This window comes from Canis aureus, chromosome 21 (genome assembly GCF_053574225.1).
Source record: "Canis aureus isolate CA01 chromosome 21, VMU_Caureus_v.1.0, whole genome shotgun sequence".
Taxonomy (NCBI): Eukaryota; Metazoa; Chordata; class Mammalia; order Carnivora; family Canidae; genus Canis; species Canis aureus.
Window position 1 is genome coordinate 46,441,233 of NC_135631.1, and position 17,209 is coordinate 46,458,441.

Sequence of the window (17,209 nt, forward strand, 5' to 3'; positions counted from 1 at the left end):
TTCCCTTGTAGTCACAAGACGGCTGCTCAAACTCCAGTATTGCATTTGAATTCCAGTAGTAAAGAAAAATAAGGGTGAAGAGCAAAAGGCACAGGTCATTTAAATTTGCCCTTCATTTTAAGAAGCATTTACAGAAGCCTCATCCAAGAATTTCCACTTGCATTTCATTGGCCAGAACTGCATAAATATGTGTATGTCCTTCATCTGCAAGGAGTGCTGGGGGATGTAGTTTTTAGCTGGGCATATTTATACCCCCTACAAAACCAGTGTTCTGTTACTTACAATCAGGGAGAAGCCAATATAGGAAGGCCTCTAGCAGTTTAGTCCACAATTCCTGTTCTATGAGTAGGTACTTCAGCTTTATTTTTTAAAATTTTTTAAAGATTTATTTATTTATTCATGATAGACAGAGAGAGAGAGAGAGAGAGAGAGAGAGAGAGGCAGAAGCAGGCTCCATGCTGGGGCCCAACGTGGGACTTGATCCCGGGACTCCAGGATCGCGCCCCGGGCCAAAGGCAGGTGCCAAACCGCTGAGCCACCCAGGGATCCCTTCCTTCAGCTTTATTGAACCAGCAAGAATTCTACACCCCTCTCCAAATCCCCACATGCACTCACACAGAGGCAGCATTGCTCTTCTGCAACGGATTGACAGCCAGTATGGGTTCTGAACTGTGTGAAAGATGGGCATGGGAGAGGCATACCTTTCATTTCTGAATTTTACTAGTGAAATTGATCTTAAAATTTTATCATGAATCTTGTGTTATACTTTTATTGGGGAATTTATTACTGTAGTTGTGTTCAACATAAATCTCAGGACTGAGATCACTGTGAAACATCATGTAAATCTTTTTTTTTTTTTTTTTTCTTAGAGAGGTAGAAGGTCGAGGGATAGGAAGAGAGAATCCCAAGCAGACTCCATGCCTAGGGAGGAGTCCAATCTCACAACCCATGAGATCATGACTTGAGGCAAAATCAAGTCAGACACTTAACCAACAGAGCAACTCAGGTGCCCCAGAAACATCTTGTAATTCTTCTTTTTTTAAAAAGATTTTTAAAAAATTTATTTATGATATAGAGAGAGTGTGTGAGAGAGAGATTGGCAGACACAGCAGAGGGATAAGCAGGCTCCATGCAGGAAGCCCGACGCAGGACTCGTTCCCGGGAGTCCACGATTGCGCCCTGGGCCAAAGGCAGGCACTAAACCCCTGAGCCACCCAGGGATCCCCAACATCTTGTAATTCTTAAAAGACTGGACTACAAAGCTAGACAGACTTGGGTTAGGATCCCAGATCCCTTATATTTACTAGTTATGTACTTTGAGCAAGACATTCAATCTATCGATGCCTTGGTTTCCTCATTTGTAAACTGTGGATAATAATTTTTACAAGTAGAATAAGATAATTTATGTCCAAACTGGAAAACTTTAATGTGCTGGAAAGGGGATAATATTAATAATCATGCTTGAACAAGTGGCATAAGCCCAGAACTATGGTACAGATACTGATGAGAGGATTAAATGAAAAAATAAAGCACTTAGCACAGGGCCTGATACATAGCAAGTGCTCAGGTAAATGTAGCCACTACTTTGTTCCATTGTTTCAGCTTTTCCTTCTAACAATAATATGCTGATAATCTTCCTTATGATCAAGAGTAGTGGATTGACATAAGAAGAGCTTAATTTTTTTCAAGGTGGAGAAAAACCTAATTGAAACTCAAACCATCAACCTCTCCAGAAGAGGAACAGGGTTGAAAGATACTGCAGAAATCATTAGAAGCATGAATGAAGCAGAGAAACAGAATTTTAATGATTTTGTGTACTCCAGGGTTTTGGTCCTAAGATCCTTCTATACTCTTAAAAAATTTTGAGGACCACAGAGTTTCTGTTTATGTTACTTATATCTATTGATATTATGAGTAAAAGTGGAGACAATAAAAAAGTATTCATTTAAAATAACAATAACCCTATCATATATTAATACAATGAATATTTAATTATCTTTACAAATACAACAAAAAAGAGAGGATTAGTGTGTCTTCAAATCTCTTTATTGATTGGTTTGCTAGAACTGAAACTAAGTCTCATTTCTGCCCTTTTATGCAACTTATTGCAGTATGTTATTTTGGTCAAAATATATGAATAAGATAGGTCCTTGGCAAAGACAGGAAATATTTTAATAGCCTTTCTGGATATCTGTGGTAATTCTTTGATACTACACCAAAACTCCATAGTAGTTTTAAAATTATTATTATTTTAAAGATTTTATTTATTTATTCATGAGAGACACAGAGAGAGAGGCAGAGACATAGGCAGAGGGAGAAGCAGGTGCCCTGTGGGGAACCCAATGTGAGACTCCATCCCAGGACCCCTAAATCATGCCCTGAGCCAAAGGCAGATGTTCAACCACTGAGCCACCCAGGTGCTCCTCCATAGTAGTTTTGTGAAGGTTAGTTTAAAGCAGAATCTGAAATCATATCAATGAACTTTTTGTACTGTTATATCAAAGCCCATTGGTCAGTCGTACATTTTTAATGAATGTTTTACTCATGATTTTGGAATATCATTCATTAGTCATTTGGAGAAGATTAGTTCATTGAGTTATGCAGATATTTCAAATGTTTACACATTTCAGAAACCCAATACCTTAGAACATTCTAGAAAATATATGAACACACAAGCATACATTCCATTAGCCATCAGAATGATGATGTCATGTGGTCTCTGGAAAACTCTACTGTACATTCATGTACACTCTTCTTCAAACAAGAAGAGTGATGAAGACCAATCATGTCTTTTTTTTTTTTTTTTTTAAGATTTTTATTTATTTAGTTGAGAGAGAAAGCCAGAGATAGAGAATGAGCAGAAGGGGACAGGTAGAGGTAGATGGAGACGCAGGCTCCCTGCTGAGCAAGGAGCCAGATGCAGGGCTCAATCCCAGGACCCTCGGATCACAACCTGAGCCAAAGGGAGATATTTAACTGAGTGAGCCACCCAGGTGTCCCCAAATCATGTCTTATTATGAAGACTGTTTTCACTACATGAGTCACTGAATAGGTTTTAGTCTCAAACCACACCTGAAGAACAGCTGATATGGTATGACTGTTAGATAAGAAAACAAAAAACTTACCATTTGATTTTTTTTCTTTTAAAATCAGGAGGCAATAAATTATAACACACAGTGAGCAAGATACTAAAATATAGTCCCAAGTGTCAATTTCAAATCTCTTTATATTATGACAAGTAGACAAGCTTCTAAAAACAGTTTCTAATTCAAAGATCTTTCTCATTTTTTTTTTTTTTTTTTTGGTTTGAACTCTAGTATTTCAATGTATGCAGGCAGGTATCTTTGAGGAGCTCACAATGCTTTATTTCTTCCTCTTCTTTCCATTCTCCCAAGGTAGAATCTTTGCAGAAAGCTGTGGGCAGCAAAACTCTACTAAAAATATTCTAGGACATCTTTTCTTTTTCCAACCTGGCCTGAAAGCTGCCCATTTATTATGGGTCTTGTTTTGTATTTTGGAGTTTTTTTTTTTTTTTTTTTTTTTTTTTTTTTTTTTTTTTTTTTTACAAATACAGAACAGGACATTCTCAAATGATATTGGTGGTAGATTTGAGAAATTTCTAAATAAACCTCTTATTTTGCTCTCCTGTTAATCCAGGCTTTTCAAGGTACCTTGATAGTAGAGGATAATCCTATTTTTTGGAAAAAGCCACTTTCACTCAGGGACATGTGAGTGGCTCAGTGGTTGAGCGTCTGCCTTCGGCTCAGGGCATGATTTTGGAGTCCCGGGATCGAGTCCCGTGTCGGGCTCCCTGCATGGAGCCTGCTTCTCCCTCTGCCTGTGTCTCTGTGTCTCTGATGAATAAATAACATCTTTTAAAAAAGAAAAGAAAAAGCCCTTCACTCAGTAGTACCAGGGAGAAATCCGTTGTAGGCACCCTGCCCCTTACTTTTCCATTCAGGTTCCCAATGCCCTGACCACTGCCCGCTGCTGGCTGCACAGCAGGCCCCACTGTGTGGCCCACCCAGGTCTACCTTCCTGGGCAATGCTTTGCCTCCTCCTTTACCCTTCAGCAAACACACACCCTTTGTAGTCATTCTTTCACCGAAGTCTGATTTTTTAGCTTAGATTAGTCCAGTCTGAAATACACGGCGGGGGAGGGGGGGGGGGCGGGAATGTCAAGCCAATGAAAAATATTTACACTGGGACACGAATGATGGATGGGAAACTAAGTGTTTAGGAACCAAGAACCAAACTGATGATCTGAAAAAATAAACTTGCAGAAGGCTTGCTCTATGTGGTCACTGAAAGGATTGCTTAGCTTTTCTAAGCACATTAAAAGCCACCTGGCTGGCTCAGATGGCAAAGGCTTAGACTCTCCACCTGGGGGGGGGGAGAGGGGAGGGTAGTTCAGTTTGAGCCCCGCATTGGGTGAAGAGATTAAAAATCTTTTTTTTTTTTTTTTTAAAGCAATATATCAAAAACCAAAAAACCAATAATGAATTAATCCAAGTTTCCTAGGAGCCCAGTCAGGCAAGAAGCTTCAAGCTGCCAGTTAGAATTCTGCGATTTCCAACGGCCCCCTTTGACGTTTCATTTATTCCTCGGATTAATTGAAGACTTTTTTTTTTTTTTTTTTTGAAGTAAATTTCAGAGCTAAGGAAAGCTGGAGACTGTGGATTCCCAAGCGTGTTTTTAGGTTAAGGCAGGGCCTCGAACTCGGGTGTAGGAGAGACAGGTCAGCCAACGCCGCCTCGGCCTTCCAGGGCAGGGGCCCGTCTGTGCGCTCGCAGCTCTCCCACGCCCGGGGCCCGGCTGAGGGGGGCCCGACGCGGCGCCGACCCCTCGGCCCAGAAGGCCCCGAACGGTGCTATTAACGGTCCCCCAGATTCCTGCTGTGGCCGTGACCTTCCAACTGGCGGGCGGCGCAACTGCGCGTCGGACGCAACAGGCACGACCGGCGTGCCTTCGGGGCGAGACGCTCCGGCGACAGCAGTGGGCGGCGCACGCCGCCTCTCCTTTCTTTAACCCTTCTCCACGCTTAGTCCCACCCTCACCGGAAGTGGAGCCGCCTTACGTCACGCCACTTCCGGCCCGCACGCCCGTCGCCGGCGGGAGCGAGCACGCTGGCGCGCGGCAACCTTGTTCCCGCCTCCTGAGCCCCAGCGCCACTCACCTTCGGCGGTCGCGGAGCGTGACGTGCGTGCGCGCCCCCGGCCGTGCGTCGGGGCCGAGGGGAAAGGCCGAGAGAGCGAGGCGAGAAGGAGGGGTTGTGGAGGTTAGGGCCCAACCAGCGAGTGCCGTCGCCCTCCCTCCTCCTGACGAGGCTCGGAGAGGGAAGGGGAGGAGCGAGCCGGGCCGGCCGCGCACACCAGGAGCCTCCTCGTGGAGGGGGGGGAGCGGAGGAAAGGGGAGCTCCGCCACCTCTGCTGGCAGCGGCGGCGGCGGCGGCGGCGGCGGCGAAGGAAGAAGAAAGTCAGGGCCCGTGCCCGCCGCCCCAGGCGCAGAAACCGCCCCCCGCCCGCACCTCCCCGGAAACAGCCCCCCGCCCAGCCCCGCACACTCGTGCCCCAGCCGGAGCCGCAGCCCGGTCGCCCCCGCCTCGCCCCGCCCCGCCCCGCCGCCCGTCCCCGCGGGCGGCCGAGTGCGCGAGGCCCGAGGCCGGGAGTTGTTGTCAGGCCCAGGCCACTTCCGAGGCGCCCGCCGGGTGTCGCCGCCACCACAGGAGGACGACGTCGACGCGGAGGAGGCGGCGGCGGAGGCGTGTTGTTGTCTCGCCCACTCCCCTCCCCTGAACTCGCGCCCCACGTCAGGGCGCGATGGAGTGAAGCGGGGACGAAGGTGGTACTTCCGCGTTGCGCTGCCCGAGCCGAGAGCGCGGCCGACGCCGCTCCCCCGCCCCGGGGGCACTTGGAGGACTCCGGACTCCCCCGCAGGTCAGCGCCCGGCGCCTCTGGGGTGTGTGCGGCGGAGGCCGGGACGGCGAGCAGGACCGCGAGCTGGGCCGCCGGGGCTCCCGCTCCCCTCGGGCCCGAGGCCGCCGCACTCCCGACCGCGACCCGGACCCCGAGGACCCGAGTCCTGACCCGGATTATCGTGGCGCGGCTCGCGGCCGGCCCTGGTGCTCGGTGTCCCTCCGCCGCAGTTCCCGTTTCCGGCGGCGGCGATGGCCAGGATCTGACCCGGGAGGAGGCCGCACCCGCGCCGCGCTCTGCGGCGGGCCCTAGGCGATGCCGAGCAGCTCGGACACGGCGCTGGGGGGAGGCGGGGGCCTGAGCTGGGCGGAGAAGAAGTTGGAGGAACGCCGCAAGCGGAGGCGATTCCTGTCCCCTCAGCAGCCGCCGCTGCTGTTGCCGCTCCTGCAGCCGCAGCTCCTGCAACCGCCGCCGCCCCCGCCGCCTCTGCTCTTCCTGGCTGCTCCCGGCACGGCCGCCGCCGCAGCCGCCGCCGCCGCGGCCTCCTCCTCTTGCTTCAGCCCGGGCCCCCCTCTGGAGGTCAAGCGGCTGGCGAGAGGCAAGAGGCGCGCAGGAGGGCGGCAGAAGCGGCGCCGCGGGCCCCGCGCCGGGCAGGAGGCGGAGAAGCGTCGGGTCTTCTCGCTGCCCCAGCCGCAGCAGGACGGCGGTGGCGGTGCTAGTAGCGGCGGGGGTGTGACCCCGCTGGTGGAGTACGAGGATGTGAGCTCCCAGTCCGAGCAGGGGCTGCTGCTGGGGGGGGCCAGCGCGGCAACGGCGGCGACGGCTGCCGGGGGAACGGGGGGCAGCGGCGGGAGTCCGGCCTCCTCCTCCGGCACCCAGCGGCGCGGGGAGGGCTCGGAGCGCAGGCCCCGCCGGGACCGCCGCAGCAGCAGCGGCCGCAGCAAGGAGCGCCACCGCGAGCACCGGCGGCGGGACGGGCAGCGCGGCGCCGGCGAGGCCTCCAAGTCCCGCAGCCGCCACAGCCACAGCGGCGAGGAGCGGGCCGAGGCCGCCAAGAGCGGCAGCAGCAGCAGCAGCGGCGGCCGCCGGAAAAGCGCCTCGGCCACGTCGAGCAGCAGCAGCAGCCGCAAGGACCGAGACCCGAAGGCGCACCGGAGCCGGACTAAGTCGTCCAAGGAGCCGCCGTCGGCCTACAAGGAGCCGCCCAAGGCCTACCGGGAGGACAAGAGCGAGCCCAAGGCCTACAGGCGGCGGCAGCGGTCCCTGAGCCCGCTGGGAGGTCGGGACGACAGCCCGGTGTCCCACAGGGCGTCGCAGAGCCTGAGGAGCCGCAAGTCCCCCAGCCCGGCAGGAGGTGGCAGCAGCCCGTACTCCCGGCGGCTGGCGCGCTCCCCGAGCCCCTACAGCCGCCGCCGCTCCCCCAGCTACAGCCGCCACAGCTCGTACGAGCGGGGCGGCGACGTGTCCCCCAGCCCCTACAGCAGCAGCAGCTGGCGCCGCTCCCGGAGCCCCTACAGCCCGGTGATCAGGTGAGTCGGCCCCCGGGTGGGCCCGCCTGCGGCCGCGCCTGCCCGAGCCCCCCTCCCCTCCCCCCCACCCCCCGGCGGCGGCGGCGGCGGCGGCGGCGGCGGGGGCAGGGGGAGCGGTGACCCGGCCCTGCGGGGCCGCCCGAGCCCGCAGCCGGCGCGAGGAGACCCGGCCGGACCCCCGGCTTCGCGCGCCCGTGACACCGTGTCGTGGGGTGGGGGGGCAGAGCAACAGGTCCGGCAGACTTGTTCTCGCACGACCGCCGGGGGAGAGCTCAGGGGGTTAGACTTGCTGGTGAACACACTAGCAGGTGTCTCTTCAGCCGCCCTTTGCTCTCCCAGCAGTTTCTTCGGGTAGACCGAGAGGTGGTTGAATTTGCCAGAATCTTGAAAGCTTTCTGAAGAGGTTGCATCTTTGGAGGGTTAGGAGCGAACTTCCTAGCTAGGACCTACCTACGTCCTGTAAGGGACACTCAGAGTCGCTCGCTGATGTCAGAGTTAGAAGTGGATTGCACATGCTGCAGGTGATTAATAATACAGCGACGGAAAAGGCAGCTTTTCCGTAAAGTTTACTCTTCCACGAGGATGTGGAACTTACGTGGGAACTTAAAGGATTCTAAATTCTCGAGATAAGGAGGATGCCCATTTTGTGGTATTCTTGGGTGGGATGGTCGTTTAGGTGGTAAAGAGAAAAAAAATGACGAGACTGTGGTTTCTATGTATGATGACCCCAGTTGCTAATAACGTGTAATTGATTGGTGCACCCAAGTGAAGGGTCTAGCACATCCTTACAGTATTACGCTGTTTACTATCGTATTAAATTACTATTTACTTTTACTTTAAAAGTTAGCTGTACCTTTAAATATCACGATCTTTGTTCAGAAATCTTTAAAAGCTGTAATTTAATCCAGTGAAATTGGAGTAAATCGTTGATGTGGTTGTCACACCTTGTTTGTTATACATTTCTATTCTCTAGGAAAAGTGTGAGCATTGATACGCGGGTACCTGTTAAGCAAAGTGAATTAAGAATAACTTTCGGAATATTTTGCAGGTTCTTCTATCCCTTCAGCTGTCTGGAAACTCCAGGCCTTCTAGTTTTAGGGTACTACGAAATGTCATTTTCGTTGGTCGTGTTTTTCTTACGGGCCTTAGTTTTCAGCAATGCCACGCGGATGCGAATACCTCTCAGTAGAAGTTATGTTGAATCTTGATACATATACCTGTAAAATTAGCACATTTCTTTGAAGTGTCAGCCTAGTAAATATTTGTCAAGATGTGATTCCAGTGGAGATCTGGGTGTGTTTGTCCTTAAATGAAAACAGCTGTATAAATCACTTCATCCTTACAGTGTTCAAGCACACTTAAAATTCTAGTTGATGTCTTAAGCAAAGACTGTCAACTGAAAACTCATTTCACCAAACTTAGCCTTCGTGTCCTGTAAGACCTTGCATTTTACTTTTAGTTAAAAAACGTTTTAGGTGTGCCAGAAGGTTTGCATTTTTGTTGTTTTGGGGTTGTTTTTGTTTTTATGTTTTCTGTGATCAACACTGTTTTTTGAAAATTATTAGGTTACATTTCAGGACTTGAGATAACAATTTTAAGGGTATGATGCAATTTTAAGAATAGAGTTTGTGTTTATCTGGGTTTTTGGTTTATGGATACTTTACAATGTCCTGGCCTTAATAGTGCTGTGTATTTTAAATACATCGTGTAGTAGTGGTATGCATGATTAGTGTTATTCGTATTTTGCAAATATTTATTCAGCAGATCAGTGCCAGTTACTGTTCTAGGGACTGGAATAGATTGGTGAAGGAAGATGGGGACCTTGCCCTCATGAAGCTTGCGTTCTAGAGGATCATTCATTGCTGAATCTTTTCATGGCATTTACAGTGACCACCAGCATTTTTAAAGTATTGGATTTGGAAGAGGCTTTAGATATCTTGGCCAGCATTCCTGACAGCTGTCCGTTTGGTCTGTGCCAGAATACATCTAGACATGGGAAGACATTACTTTGATACAGCCTGTTCCGTTAAATTTGGAACTTGAGTTCTAGACCAGCTTTGCCTGGTATCTTAGCAAGACCCTCCCTTGGAGACTCAGTTTCCTAAACCGTAACAGGGATATACTTGTTTTTTTTTTTTGCATTATTTCAAGGATTAAGCGAAAACTTATGTTTTGTAAAGTATAGAAATACTATAGATTATTATGGAAATGTAATGTGGCTGAATTATTATTGAATAGCTTGAATTATTAGAACTCTTCACATTGAAACAGAAATCTACCTTCCGTGTAACTTTCTACCCATTGCTTCAAGTTTAACCCTTTGGAATGATACAGAGCAAACTGGTATGCTACCTCTTTAAAATGTAAAGACACTTGCCACGTCTTCTGAGTCTTTTCTTCTCTGGGCCAAAAAAAACAAAAACAAAAACAAAAAACCTCATTTGTAATGAGGTGTGGCTTTGAGATTTTTCACATTATATCTGGTTTGTTAACTGTCCTGCTTAAAATACGGGGTCCAGAATTTACAGCTGAAATGGTTGGAAACTTTTAAGATTTTTGAATATATAACAAATGTGTTATTACTGTTTAGGAATAATTAATTGAACTCACTTGTCCAGTTTAACACAAAGTTTTATTTATTTTTTGAATTTAGTAATGTCTTAAGTGGCTTGTGTTACTTAATGAATAGACTGCTAGATTGTGAGCTCTGTGAAGGCAGCTATCCTGTTTTACCTACCGTTGTATTCTTAGTGTTCAGCGTAGTGTCTGGCACAAGTCGTCGCTTAGTAATTGTTGAATGGGTAAATGCAGGGATGATGATGATGGAGTTTACTGAGTATATGAAATATTGTGGATTACATAAGTATTTAATAGAGACCATGTGTTAGGCTATAAGAAATAGTAGTAAGATCTTTTACCAGGCCAGATGGACCTTATGTATTAATGAATTGTCAGTGTAGATATTTTAAGGGAATACATGCACATTGAAAGTAGTATTCAAGCCATGGTATGAAGATTTTTCTTGGTGTTAGTTCCTAGAATAAATCCTCTCCATTCTGTTGGCTTTTTTTTTTTTTTTTTTTTTTTTTTAAATTTTTATTTATTTATGATAGTCACAGAGAGAGAGAGAGAGAAAGAGAGGCAGAGACACAGGCAGAGGGAGAAGCAGGCTCCATGCACCGGGAGCCCGATGTGGGATTCGATCCCAGGTCTCCGGGATCGCGCCCTGGGCCAAAGGCAGGCGCCAAACCCCTGCGCTACCCAGGGATCCCCATTCTGTTGGCTTTTAATTCACAGTGTCCTCTAGGCCTTCATCTGAATCTTCAGTCCTCTGTTGATGCTTTTCTTTTCATCAGTCCTTCCTTAGCTGTACATTTCTTCTTGTATAACCAGCTTACCTTATTTATTTATTTATTTTTTTTACTATTTGTCTACTCAGGTGTGGGAAGTCACAGAATTTTGCTTACTGACCCTGTAATGTGAGAGTATACTGAAGAGAGAGCTGTTTCTCAAGGGAGGCAATGGTACTGACATATGGGTTTTACTATGCGCCATGCGTTGGTAAATACTTAGCATACATTCACCCCCTACGTTTCTGTTGGGAAAAGATTGGGAAACTGAAGCTCTAAAAAGTTAAGTGATTTGTTCCAAGGTCAGCTTGGATTCAAACCTTGGGCTGACTGAAGTAACATGCTGTTCGTATTAGGTATTGATACTGTCCTGGCTGGCATTCAAGGGAGCTAACACCCTCATGGAGTGATCTGTTTTGCTAAAATTCATCTCCTATTTGGGTATTTATATACTGATTTTTTTTTTTCTGGCTGTTTTTTTTTTTTTTTTTTTAAGATTTTATTTATTGATGAGAGAGGGAGGAGGGCAGAGACATCAGCAGAGGGAGAAGTAGGTAGGCTTCCTGTAGGGAGCCTGATGTGGGACTTGATCTCAGGATCCCAGGATCGTGACCTGAGGACACTCAACCAACTGATCCACCTAGGTTCCCCTTTCCTGGCCATCTTTGCAGCATTTTGAGGGTTGTAAAAAACTAGTCCTTCTAAAGATTCTTTTGGCTCATTTTGTCTTTATTAACTTGTAGCTTTTATGAATATGAGCCTAAAAACATTCCTTGAAGACTTTATTTAAAGATTTTTTTAAATTTTTATTTATTTATGATAGTCACAGAGAGAGAGAGGCAGAGACATAGGCAGAGGGAGAAGCAGGCTCCATGCACCTGGAGCCCGATGTGGGATTCGATCCAGGGTCTCCAGGATCGCGCCCTGGGCCAAAGGCAGGCACTAAACCGCTGCGCCACCCAGGGATCCCCCTTGAAGACTTTATTTACACTTAGTTATTGACAGTTTTTTTGCAGTGCAGTATCTTCATCTGAAGTTACTCAAGTCAGATCAGTTACAACCAGTACAGTAAATTATTACATATCCCATTAATTGGTTTTGTCTCTGAACTTGTGGAAATTCTGTTCCACTGACAAGCAGCAGAAGCCTATATTATGGAATCGTATGGAGATCCTGGGGGGTCTAAAGACGGTTGGACCAGTAGGTGTAAATAAGTGAAATGTTATTAGTATTCACTTGTATATGATATAGGTTACTTCTGTCATGATTTATTTAGTGTATTGTCCTAGAACCTGTTTTCAGAAATGTATAAAATGAAGACATTTCAGAATAATAAAGCTCCTATTAATTCATAAAACGCTACTGATTTGATTTGTACTTAAGAGAAATAAAGCATGAGTATCCATAGGTGAGTGTAATGCTTAAAATGCTTTTAAAAAGTGTTAGAGACAAAAAAAAAGTGTCAGATATATAGGATACTAGAATAAATGCAGAAAACACTCAAAAGGAATGTAGATTTATTTAGGTGAAGTCTTTTTTTTTTTTTTAATATTTTATTTATTCATGAGAGACACAGAGAGGCAGAGACAGGCAGAGGGAGAAGCAGGCTCCCTTCAGGGAGCCTGATATGGGATTCGATCCCAGGACCCTGGGATTGCGACCTGAGCTGAGGGCAGATGCTCAACTGCTGAGCCACCCAGGTGCTCCAGGTGAAGTCATAAGTCTCACTGGTATTTATCCCGTTTGCGTTTTCAGCACTTCAGTTCAGGTCTTTGTTTTTAATCAGACTTCTTGTTGCCATTCTCTTCTTCCCTTGTTCTTCCATTCCTTTCTTCCCAACTTATTTTTTATCAGGAGAGTTTTCTTAAAGTGTTGGTCAGATTTTGTCACTTCCGTTGTATAGAATGGAAGTCCAGACTTTTCAGTGCATGGTCAGGTAATGCCTTTTATGATCTGGCCCCATTCTATCAATTCTATTTTCAGAGGCACTTTTATTTCTCTATATTTTTACTCTTCCTATTCTTTTACTTTGAAATGCCCTTTTATTTTCCTCTTCTCTGCTTCCGGCTTTGCATTCAAAACCCAGCTCCAATTCAGCCATCTTGAGAGATCTTGCCCCATTCATGTAGAAAAAGTTAATTCTTATATTCCTATGGCTCTTTGCTTTGTCTTTGATATACAACTTTAAAATTTTTTATTTAATATTCTGATTATTTGGCTGGCTATGTTTGTGTTTTCTCTACTACATTGTAAGATCCTGGAGGACAAATTATGAAACATTTATTAATAGTCAAATTATTTTTTTTTTAAGGATTTTATTTCTTTATTTGAGAGAGTGCACAAGCAGGGGGAGTGGCAGAGGGGGAGGTTGAAGCAGACTCCCTGCTGAGAGGGAGCCTGATGTGAGGCTTGATCCCAGGATGGTGACCTGAGCCAAAGGCAGATGCTTAATGGGCTGAGCCACCCAGGCGCCCCAGTAGTCGAATTAATTTAAATAGCATATTTCTCCACAGATTAATGCATACCAGTTTTTGCACAGATTACAGTTGTATCTCTAAACTTATTTCGTATTTTGGTTCACATATACTCTAGGATGGTGAGATAATTCTTTTTTAAGGAGAGAATTTAAGAACCTTTTTCTAGCTGCTGCTTTTACTGGAATGAGTTGAGGATTTTGGGTGTCACTTTTTGCGTGAATAAATTCAGACCTAATATTTAGATTTGCACTCTGTTGTACTAATCAAGATAAATGATCTGTTTTTCTTGGTGAAAATTTTCTGAACAATTTTCTGTATGCTAAGCTTTATTTCCTAACTTTGAAAAATTGTAGCTTTCTAAAAAATCTGTTGAAAATTAATATTGCTTGATACTCATATTTTAGATCATTTAAATCTCTTATTCTGTACTTTTTCTATGAATAATTTTTATTTTTATTGTTTTTTATTTTTTTATTTTTTATTTATTTATTTTTATTAAATTTTTATTGTTATTTTTGGTTTTGGTTGGCTTTGTTTCATAGGTAGATCTTTATAATCTTTAAAGTGGATGTTAGAAGCAAAAAGATCAAGCTAGAATCAGAAGTATTACTTGTTTGCAGTGATTTTTGTTCCTTGAATTTCCACACATCTAAATTAGGAGATAATTTAGTTTTCTTAATATATTTGGAAAACAAAATGAATGTAGAATAAAGGATAAAATCTAGGTTAAAAACTGGAAATTATTTATTTTTTATTTAAATTCCAGTTAACATGCAGTGTAATATTAGTTTCAGGTGTACAATAGAGTGAGTCAACACTTCCCTACAACACGGGGTACTCTTCGTAACAAGTGCACTCCTTATTCCTCATCACCTATTTAACCCCCCCCCCCCAATCTCCTCTGGTAACCATGTTTGTTCTCCATAGTAAAGAGTCTGTTTCTTGGCTTGCCCCCCCAATCCCGTCTCTCTCTCTCTCTCACTCTCTTTTTTTTCCCCCTTTGCTTGTCTAAAAGCTGGAATTTATAAGATGGAAACGAAAAGGGTAGTGAGAGAAACTGAAAACTGAAACTAGTTAATGGGCTGCATGCCTCCCCATTTTTCTGTTTCTGCATTTTCACTTGCATAGGGGGCACTTTCACTGAGATACTTGACTCTCCAAACTTAATTTAACATTAAATTATTTCTCCTTTCTTGGAGTCATTTCTTTTTCTAATAATTGCTCTTCATTATTTTTCACCTGTTTACAAAGATACTAGAGGCTCATGGTGAGAAGTTTTCAATTATGGAGTGTGAGAGTCCTCCTGAATTCAAACACTTGAGATGATCATCTTTGATGTTTTGAATACCATTCTTCTAGATTTCTCTCTTCATATATGCATAGGGACAAAAGCTTTTATTTAAGCTTTTTTTTTTTATTTTAAGATTTTATTTATTAGAGAGCGAGCTAGAGAGAGAACATAGGTATGGGGAGTGGGAGAGGGAGAGAGAGAAGCAGGCTCCCTGCTTATGTGGGGCTTGATCCCAGGTCCCTTGAGAGCATGACCTGAGCCAAAGGTGGACCCTTAACCAACTGAGCCCCTCAGGCACCCTGGGACAAAAGATTTTATGTAAATCTTAGGAATTATGGGAATATATTACAACGCTACTTCGTATGACACATTCTATAGTATGTTCTTTTTTGTTCACTTCTGGTATTTTGGTGTATGAATGTATTATAACTTGTTTGGCAAGTCCATTTTGCTAGATTCTTAGTTTTTTATTTCTAAAATTTTTGATATGTATATATATCTATTGCAGATAGTTTGTGTGCACATTTGTCCCATTACCTCCTTGGAGGTAAAATTGTTGGGTCAAAAATGACATACACATTATAATTCTGGTAGAGTGTCATATTATCCTTCAGAAGGCGTTTACCAATTTTTGTTTCCCAAAGGTGTGCCAGTGTTCATTTCCTCAGCCCCATCGTCACTTGGGAGTTGTCAAATATGCAATTTTTTTCGTTGTATTTCTTTAATAAGACTGAATTTATTTTAATCTGTTTACTGAATGTTTTAATTTCTTGATTCGTTTCTGTTTGTTATTTTTAACACACTGTATTAGAGGTATTAGCTATTTTGTGGCATAACTGTATTAGAGGTATTAGCTATTTTGTGGCATAACAAGTATTTTTCATGAGTTTGTCTTTTGTTTTTTAACATTGTTTATGTAATGTTTTGGTTTTTTAAGCTTTTTATTTATTTGAAAAAGGGAGAGGGAGAAGCAGACTCCTGAGCAAAGAGCCCTACATGGGGTTCAATCACAGACCCTGAGATAATGACCTGAGCCAAAGGCAGATGCTTAACTGACTGAGCCAACCAGGCGCCCCGCCCCGTGTTTTGTGTTAAGAAATGTTAGAATTATGCCTATGTCTGTGTGTGTGTGTGTTTAGATTTTTAAAATTTTATTTATTCATGAGACACACACACACACACAGAGGCAGACACAGGCAGAGGGAGAAGCAGGTTCCATGCAGGGGGCCTGATGTGGCACTCCATCCCGGGACCCCCAGGATCACGCCGCGGGCAGAAGGCAGGCGCCAAACCGCTGAGCCACCCAGGGATCCCTGTTTGTGTGTTTTGAATGACAGTAGTTTCTCCCAGGCACCCAGTGCCAAAACATTAGTAATACTTACCTCTTCTTCCCCAGTTCTGGGAATTGCTTGTTTGTTGGTACTTTTGACATGGTCTTTATCTGTTCCATTTAGGAATTTTTACATTCGTTTACATTTTTATTGTTGGGTCGATTGCGTTGGGTTTTTTTTCAGGCCTCTTCTGTTTTCTGCATTCAAACTAATCTTAAAATACCACTTTGATCCTATCATTTTTCTATAAAACATACTTTTTTAAAGATTTATTTATTTATGATAGACATAGAGGGGGGGGGGCAGAGACACAGGAGGAGGGAGAAGCAGGCTCCATGCTGGGAGCCTGAGGCGGGACTCGATCACGCCCTGGGCCAAAGGCGGGCACCAAACCACTGAGCAACCCAGGGATCCCTATAAAACATAGCATCAAATTCCTGAGCTGGGCACTTATGATTCTTTACTCCAGACAGCCCAAACTACCCTTATTTCTCAGTATATATGTCGATCATAGTGCGAACTGGACTTGTTACTATTTTAAAAACATGGAATTACAGGTGCCCTTCACTTTAGTTTATGCCCTTTTCTCAATTGGCTAATCCTACTTGGCCATTCTTCCAGCCATAGTTGAGGTGTCATCTTCATTAATCTCATCCAGAAGTGATTTCTCACATTCAGGCTTGCATTAATTTGAGTTGTTACCACCCCTCCCCCACCAGTATATTGGACATATTTCATTCATTCATTAAAAAGTCAGTTTTATTAAGGCATAATTTACATACAGTATAATTTACCAATTTTAAGTATACATTTAAATGGCTTTTGACGATTAGATATACTTGTGTAACCACCACCACCACAATCATGATAAACATTTCCATTACCCCAAAAAGTTTCCTGTGACTCCTTTGTAGTTTGTCTCCTACCTGTGGTCCTTGGTAACTGCTACTTATATGGTATGTAATCTTGGTGAATTCACGTAGATTCATTGATGATGTTGCATGCTTGAGTGGTTTCTTCCTTTTTATTGCTGAGTAGTATTCCATTTTTATATGCATTGCATAGAATTAGGATAATTTGCTTGTCTATTCACCCAGCCGATGAGCATTTGAGTTATATCTAGTTTGGGGCTATTATGAACAAAGCTGTTGTGAAATTTGATGTAATTCTTTTGTTTTTATTTCTTTTTTTTTTTAATTTCATTTATTTATTCATGAGAGACACAGAGAGAGAGAGAGAGAGAGAGGTAGAGACACAGGCAGAGGGAGAAGCAGGCTCCATGCAGGGTGCTTGACATGGGACTCGATCCCGGGTCT

General features: G+C 44.9%; 1 protein-coding gene across 4 annotated transcripts in view; it reads left to right on the forward strand.

Moving 5' to 3' along the window:
- The first annotated feature begins 5,953 nt into the window (after window positions 1-5,953).
- The window catches only part of CDK13 (cyclin dependent kinase 13), a 119,243-nt gene continuing 107,987 nt past the window's right edge, over window positions 5,954-17,209 (forward strand). For 2 of the 4 annotated variants that reach the window (XM_077864109.1, XM_077864108.1), the window contains exon 1: window positions 5,955-7,444. In XM_077864109.1, the coding sequence (XP_077720235.1) occupies window positions 6,231-7,444 (1,214 nt within the window). In that variant the 5' untranslated portion in view covers window positions 5,955-6,230. Of the gene's footprint in view, window positions 7,445-17,209 lie in introns of all 4 variants that reach the window. The other 2 variants (XM_077864107.1, XM_077864110.1) reach the window with 2 other exon arrangements.